Below are 7,831 nucleotides of genomic sequence, written 5' to 3'. Positions count from 1 at the left end.
TGCACTTACTTTGTATTATTTTGCAGCTGCATTACGTTGTTACGTACATCTGCATTACACGTACGTCTACATTACATATACAGTCTTTGCTGCGACTAAGTGCATACGTTACATTGCATTACATTAGCATTAGTTACGTTACATTGTTGTTACTGTTACGTTACATGGCATTACGCGTGAATTGCTTATGTTACGTTACATTGATTACATTTCATGTTTACATTGCATTGATATGCAGTTCACGTGCATTGCATACGTTACATCATTCCTGTTACCGTACATTACATTACATTACAGTTATGTTATGTTACATTGAGTTCTGTTCTACGTTACATCGCATTACGTTACATCTACATTCTTATTACGCTTACATTGCCATTAGTTATCATTTCATGTTCAAGTTACATTTTGTTCTGTTACGTACATTGCATTACGCTACATTACATTATGTTGCCGTTAATTGCCGGTTCATACATTACATTATGTTACGATACATATTGTGTATGTTACGATTACATTGCATTACGTTACATTACATTCGGTGCGTACAATTACATTACATTACATTATGTCAAGTTACATGTGTTCTGTTACGTATAGCATTGCATTACGTTACTTACTTCTGTTACGTTAATTACATTACATCACATTAGGTCAAGTTACAGTGGGTTCTGTTACGTACTTGCTATTACGTTACATTACATTATTTTGCGTTACGTTGTCGCCCACCGTTGCATTACGTTCAATTTGCATTACGTTCATACATTACGTTACGCTAAACATTGCATTACATTATGCTGTGTTACGTTGCGCGTTGCATTACGTTATGCTCACTTTATGCGTTTCTGTTGTTATGTTTTCAGAAGAAGACACAATGTGGGAAGGTGTACGAGCGGTTAGGACGGCCAACACCAGGCAGCCAGAGCCACAGACCACCGACGAACAAAAATTACCCTACCAGGTACGCCCAGCAGAGAGAGAGAGGGGGAGGGGGGGACGAGGGGTGAGGAGAGGAGGTAGGAGGAGGTGAAGGGACGGAGGGGGGGAGGAGGAGGGAGGACAGCCAGCAGCACAGTGACACGCGACGATACAGAATTATCCTACCAGTTACGCCCACCCAGAGAGAGAGAGCGGGGAGAGGAAGGGGGAGAGGTGTGGAGGTGAGAGAGTGACCAGCCAGCAGCCACATGACCACCGACGCAACAGAAATTACCTTACAGGTTATGCCAACAGAGAAGAGAGAGGGGAGGGAGGTGAGAGGGAGAGGGGGAGCGGAAGGCAGGGAGTAGGAGAGTCGGAGAATGAGTCGAGGAGGAGGAAGGGGAGGGGGAGGAGGGAGGAGAGAGAGGGGCGAGAAGGCAGGGGGAGGAAGATGCTGCGAATGAGATGAGGGAGAGATTGAAAGAGAGAGGAGCGACTGGAGGAGTGAGAGGCGAGGAGGGAGGGAGAGAGGGAGGAAGGAATGAGAGAGAGGGAGGCACGGAGGGAGAAGGAATGATAAGAGAGCAGAGAGAGAGGTGAGAGCGGAGGGAGGGAGTGGTGAACATGAGAGAGCAAAGAGAGTAGGATGGGACGGAGAGAGAAGAGAAGAGAGAGAATGAGTGTGAAATGAAGAGAGGGAGAGACAGATAGAGCAGATCGAGCAGTTGAGAGCAATGAGAGAAATGAGCGAGAGAGAGAGGAGAAAGTTAAAGAAAGAGAAGCGAAAGCAAAGAGAAACAGAGTAGAGAGAGAGAGTCGCGTCAGGCGGTAGGCGGTGGCTAAGCAGACTCGCCTCGGCGTGCGACCCTAGTCACCGACGCCTCTCTTGTTCTTCCCGACAGTTGCTGCTGCTGCTGTCACCGCACGTTCTCTTGTTTTCTCGCCGCCGCCAGGTTCTGCGGCGCTTTGCGCTCGGACGTGAAGTCTGATCGGCGAGATGATATTCGGCAGCGCCCCCCCCCCCCCCCCCCCCTGGCGATGTCGTCTGCCGGCACGATGCTGAAGCTGCAACATCACTCCGCGGCCGCGACCAGCTATGATGTCCACCGTGTGTCGACCCCATCGACCCTCCTGAGTCATCGCTGCGTGCCTTGCAGGCTCATGCTGGGCCTATCGGGTGAGATTGCAGCGTAGTACAGAATGCCTGAACCACTACGATTTATCCCATTATTTTATACGAAATTTCTATTTCCTTTCTGCACCACTACGACCAGGTTTTATTTCAAACTACGAATTTCACTGTGATCGAAAAATTATATATTTTTTTTAATATTGTATTGGTTTGTCATATTATTGTCATTTTTGACCCTCAGAATGAAGGAAATTGCATCTCAGAATCAAGCATTTTTCCGGGGGGGGCATGCCGGACCCCTAGCAAATCGTCACTACGTGGCTCCTCGAATACTAATTGATGGCCAGAAACTACAGATTGCTTTCAAAATAAGTGTTGGCATCTTCTGCTAGTAACGATTGGTGGCTAGAACCGTCTGTCGATGACGTCATCGCTTAGGATTCTCGTCGTCTAACGTTGGAACGGCCGTCATTCGTGCGCGACGCGTGTTCTCGGTCTCCGGAGCGTTTACGTTTGCTTTTGCGCCCACCAGGAGCGAGCAGCAGCGCGACGCAGCTCCCGGCAAGTTGTTTCCGAGCGTCGGTGAGTGATTACATCACGCCATCGCTGGGCCGGCCCGCCGACAACAAGGGTGAGTGAGCAGTGTGGCAGCCGACGATAACCACCACCCCCTCCTCTCTCCCTCTCCTTCCTTCCCTCTCTCCCTCTTCCTCCCTTCTCTCCCTTCCTTTCCCTCCCTCCTCCCCTCTTCCCCTTCCCCTCCCTCTCCTCTCACTACCTCCTCTCTCCCTCTCTCCCTCTCCCTCTCCTTCCTTCCTCTCCCTCCCCCTCTCTCCCTCCCTTTCCTTTCCCTTTCTCCTGCTCTCTCCTCCCCTTCTGTATCTCCCCTCTCCCTCTTCTTTCTTCCACTCCACTCCTCCTATCGCTGGGCGGTCCCCTGCTGACAAAAGGTGAGTGAAGCAGTGTGGAGCGACGATACCACCACCCCTATCCCCCTCCCTGTCTCCCTCTCCCTCCCCTCTCTCCCTCTTCTCCTCCCCTCCCCATGTCCACTGGGCTGGGCCTGCGAGTGGCAAGATATATAAGTACAACACAATCGCCTCGTCCCCTCCCTCCCCTCTCCTCTCCTCCCCTTCCCTCCCGTCTCCCTAACCCTTTGACAAGAATATCGCCCTTAAAGTTACGAGAACGAAAAATCCTCGCTAAATTTGCTCTTAACATTACGCCTATTAAAAGTAAGATTACGTAATCATGTAACATTCACGTAATTACAGTAAGGTTACGTACTAAACAGTACCGAAACATCTCGTAACTTGCGACAGACGAAGACAGATCCAGAGGGATCCGAGATGAACAAATAATGACTTGTATTAGAGAAAGAATTGCAAATCTAGTGCATTTATATATCATCATTAATTAGTGCAATCTTAGCCATTTAACGTTAAGCAGTAACTTACTGGAAACACCACTGCCCTCTGCACGCGCGCGCATGACGCACGCCTCACTTGAGAGAGATGTTACTGCGATGCTACGCGCGCGCAACGTACGCACACGCCTCACTGAGAGAGATGTTTTGCGCATTCTGGCTAGCTGCGCAACGACGGCACGGCCTCACTGAGAGAGATTGTTTTGCCGATCGCGCGCGCGCAACATACGTACGCCTCACTGAGAGAGACTGTTTTCCGATCTCGCTGCGCGTAACACGCCACGCCTCACTGAGAGAGATGTTTTGCGCATCGCGCTGCCGCGCGCGACGCACGCACGCCTCAATGAGAGAGATGTGGTTTGCGTATCGCGCATGGCCGCGCGACGACGCACGCCTCACTGTAGAGAGATGTTTTGCCGGATGGCGGCTGCCTTTGCGGCGCCGATAACAACGCTCACTGAGCAGCAGATGTTTTTGCGGATGCACGCGCGCGATGACGCACGCCTCACTGAGAGAGATGTTTGCGGATGCGGCCTGCGCGCGACGACGCACGCCTCACTGAGAGAGATGTTTTGCGATGCGCGCCGCGCGCGACGCACGCCTCCCTGAGAGTAGAGTGCGATGCGCGCGCGGCGACGCACGCCTCACTGAGAGAGATGCTTTTGCGCAATGCGCTTCGCGCGGAGACGCACGCCCGCCACTGACGAGAGAATGTTTTTGCGCATGCACGCTTGCGCGCGATAACACGCCTCACTGAGAGAGATGTTTGCCGGATGCACGCCCGCACAACGACGCACGCCTCAGAGAGAGATGTTTTGCGAGCGCCCGACTATTGCGACGCGATGACGCACGCCTCACTGATGAGAGATGGTTTTGCGTATAGCGCTCAATTACGCGCGCGATGACGCACGCCTCACTGAGAGAGATGTTTTGCGATGCGCGCGCGATGACGCACGCCTCACTGAGAGAGATGTTTTGCGATGCGCGCGCGTCGCCGATCGACGATTACGCCTCACGAGAGAGATTGTTTTGCGATAGCGCTTACGCGCTGATGACGCACGCTCTCCCTGAAGAGATGTGTTGCGATGTGTCTGCAGGAGCCTGGCGGGAGTGTCGAGGACCAGGATCGCGAGAGTCACCCGCTAGCGGTGCCGCCACGGCCACGACGAAGCAGCGTCGGCGACGGCAACTTCTCTACCTCCCTCGCATCTGGTAAACCAGCGGGGTGACGCCGGCGCCATCTGTTGGCGATCTGTAATGCTCTGTGAAGCAGACGCACTACTGTATACGCTGTATATTTCGTGGTGGTTTAATTTTCGCGAATCGCGACGCAGTCCGCGACCAGCCGAAAATAACAAACAATGCGAATAATTAGTATCGTATATACGATCGCGAATTTTCATAATTCACTGCAGGGCGAAATTAAACACTGTGAAATTGTCAGGCAAGTCTGATATTGGCCGAAAATATCTGTACGTATATATATATAATATATATATAATAGTATATTAAAATATATATATACGCTATATTTAAAAATATGGCGTATACAGTAACTTATCGTTGGATTAGGTTTTTTATAATTAGTTTTATTATTAGTTTAATTTTTAATAGTAACTGTCTTTTCCTTATTGTTCTTTTCCTTTTATTCTCCTTTTCCTTTATTTACCTTTTCCTTTTATCCTTTTCATTTTTTTCTTTTCCTTAATTCTTTTTTCCTCAATTCTTCTTTTCCTTAATTTTTCTTCTCCTTTTATTTTCTTCATTTTTTTAAAAGAAGGTTCATTATAAAATTGTTATAATCGAATAATTTTTCGCGACGACTTTTATTTCAAATACGTTTAGTCGTTTCTCCGGACGACGTTTTATGCGACACGCTTACAACTAATGCGGATGAATTCGCGAGTGAATTTTTCGAATTTCTCGGCAACGGCGCCGTCTTCTCGCAGTTTTGTTCGTCTGTCTGTCGACCGCGTCGCTCACTCGCTCATTTGCTCTCTCCTTCAGTGGCTTCGTTCAGCAGCATGGTTTCGCTGCTGGAGGAGAACTCGACGACCAACTTCAGCGCGAACACGTACAACAGCCTCCACCGGCGCTGGATGCGTTGCCAGGCAACCAGCCTCGAGTTCGGACTCGCGCTGAAGAAAGACAGCGATGCGAACAGTCCAGAGGTGAGGAGGGCTTCGTCGTATCTGGCTTCTTGGCTTCCTCATCTTCTCTCTTTCCCCCTCCATGGCTCTTCCACACGGGTAGAAATTTAACTTCCTTGAACAAGCGGAGTCCAACGGCCGGGACACGGCAAATCGCAGCCTCCCTTGCCCCTCAAAAATAGGGAGTCCGCCCAGCAAGAATAAGCGGCAGTCCGCAGTCTGAGGTTCAACATTCAAGATATATTAACAATAAGCATGCCTGTTATTTTTTAAGATTCCATGCAGTTGCACGTCTGCCAATTTCTTTGCGACATTAGCTGAAAAAACGGTAATTCGCCGAGCCATGCTCCGACGAACGAACTAGTTAGATATGGCCAGAATTTTCAGGGAGTCACACGGACTCCTGCATATGTCAAATCAGGGAGTCCGACGAGCTAAATCAGGGCAGTATTTGATTCCGGACCTTGCCGTTAATTTCGCACCTGCCTCCCAGCATTATTTTCTCGATGCCTTCCTCTTGTTCTGTATTTATATCTCGCCTTCGCCGGCTTATCCTCTCCTGCGTCTTCCAGCATTATTTCGATAGCCTTCCTTTGTTCTGATATTTATATCTCGCCTTGGCCGGCTTCCTTTCTGCGTCCAGTCTCCCAGCATTATTTCTCGATGTCTTCCCTTGCTTTGTATTTATCTGACATTCTTATGTCTGGTTGCTCTCTCTCTCTTTCTCTTCTTCTGTCTTGCTTGCTGTCTCACGGCACGCTCCGTCTTCGTTCTCTTCTCTCTCTGCCCATCCCCCTCTCTCTCTGGTCTGTATCTCTCTCTCTTTCTCTCTCTTCTCTCTCTGTCACACACACACACTCTCGCTGTCTTCCTGGTTCTCTCTGTCTCCCTCTCTCTCTCTCTCATGCACACACTTCTCTGCTCTTCTCTCTTACTCTGCACCACTCTTCTCTGTCTCTCTCTCTCTCATCTCTCTCTCTCACACACACACACACTCCTCTCAGTGTTCGTAGCGGGTCTTCCAAAGGCTTATAAGTACTTATTTAGCCAAAAATAAAATAAGGCGCGCTTATTAGTACTATATTTTGCGTGAAATCTTAGAAAAGTACCTTAATAGTCCTTATTTTTCAACCTACAATATTTCATATAAATTGTTTTATAAAACTGGTTCTCGACTTATGAGTAAGAATTGTCTGTAATAGTATATACGGAATAATAATCTGGTGTGCATTGTGTATATAAATATTATTAGTGTACTTTAATAGTTTGGTGATCTAATCAGAAATCGCGTAGAAAAGTCTTATTAAAGCCTCCAGAAAAGGGCTTATAAGTCCGTATTTGCCACATGTGTCTTCCTAACTATGACCTGTCTCTGTTTCTCTCTGTCTAGCTCTTCTCTTTTCATGACACACACTCTCTCTGTCTCTGTCTCTCTCTCTCTGCACACCTCTCTCTCTCTCTCTACTCTCCTCTCTCTCTCACACACACTCTCTGCTCTCTCTCTCTCTCTCTCTCTCTCTCTCTCTCTCTCACACGCACACACTCGCTCTCTGTCTGTTTTTCTTTCTCTCTCTCTCTCACACACACACTCTCTCCGTCTCTCTTTCTCGCTCTCTCTCTCACACACACACACACTCTCTCTGTCTCTCTCTCTCACACACACACACTCTCTCTCTCTCTTCGGTTGCTGCAGGGCCATCACTAACTAACTAACTCTCTCTCTCTGCCTCTCTATCTTGCAGGGACATGCGGAGCCTCACACGCGCTCCAAGCTCGGCATCGCCATCCTCATCAGCCTCCGCGACGACAACGACAACGACAGCAGCAGCAGCGGCGGCGGCGGCGGCGGTGGCGGCGGCGGCGGCGGCGGCGGGGACTTTGAGTCGTTCTTCTTCTCTCACATCACGCTCGTGGAGGCGCACATGCAGGAGCTACGCGCGTGCGTCGACACGGCCTACCTCAACAAACACGACTTCATACCGATACTCATTCAGGTCAGTGGGCCGTGCTGTGCTGTGTCGCAGCGTGGCGTGTCGCGCTGTGGCGTGTCGCGCCGGGGCGTGTCGTGCCGTGGCGTATCGCGCGCGTGCGTCGACACGGCTTACCTCAACAAACGCGACTTCATACCGATACTCGTGCAGGTGAGCGTGCCGTGCTGTGTCGCAGCGTGGTGTGTCGCACCGTGGTGTGTCGCACCGTGGT

At 49.8% G+C, this 7,831-nt stretch overlaps 1 protein-coding gene and 1 long non-coding RNA gene across 2 annotated transcripts in view; both read left to right on the top strand.

Moving 5' to 3' along the window:
* Positions 1-1,929, top strand: part of LOC106818083 — an 8,005-nt gene extending 6,076 nt beyond the window's left edge. Inside the window, exons 3-4 of the mRNA XM_014822802.1 lie at positions 864-961; positions 1,875-1,929. Of these exons, the coding sequence (XP_014678288.1) occupies positions 864-961; positions 1,875-1,910 (134 nt within the window). The 3' untranslated portion in view covers positions 1,911-1,929. The remainder of the gene's footprint in view (positions 1-863; positions 962-1,874) is intronic.
* Positions 1,930-2,590: 661 nt separating this feature from the next.
* Positions 2,591-7,466, top strand: LOC106818085. The gene is made up of 4 exons (XR_001395150.1): positions 2,591-2,684; positions 4,577-4,691; positions 5,487-5,650; positions 7,372-7,466. It is a non-coding gene; the product is annotated as an uncharacterized LOC106818085 (long non-coding RNA).
* The last annotated feature ends 365 nt before the right edge of the window (positions 7,467-7,831 follow it).

This window comes from Priapulus caudatus, unplaced genomic scaffold, assembly GCF_000485595.1.
Source record: "Priapulus caudatus unplaced genomic scaffold, Priapulus_caudatus-5.0.1 Scaffold2014, whole genome shotgun sequence".
Classification (NCBI taxonomy): Eukaryota; Metazoa; Priapulida; class Priapulimorpha; order Priapulimorphida; family Priapulidae; genus Priapulus; species Priapulus caudatus.
This window is presented reverse-complemented; position numbering and strand designations above follow the sequence as displayed.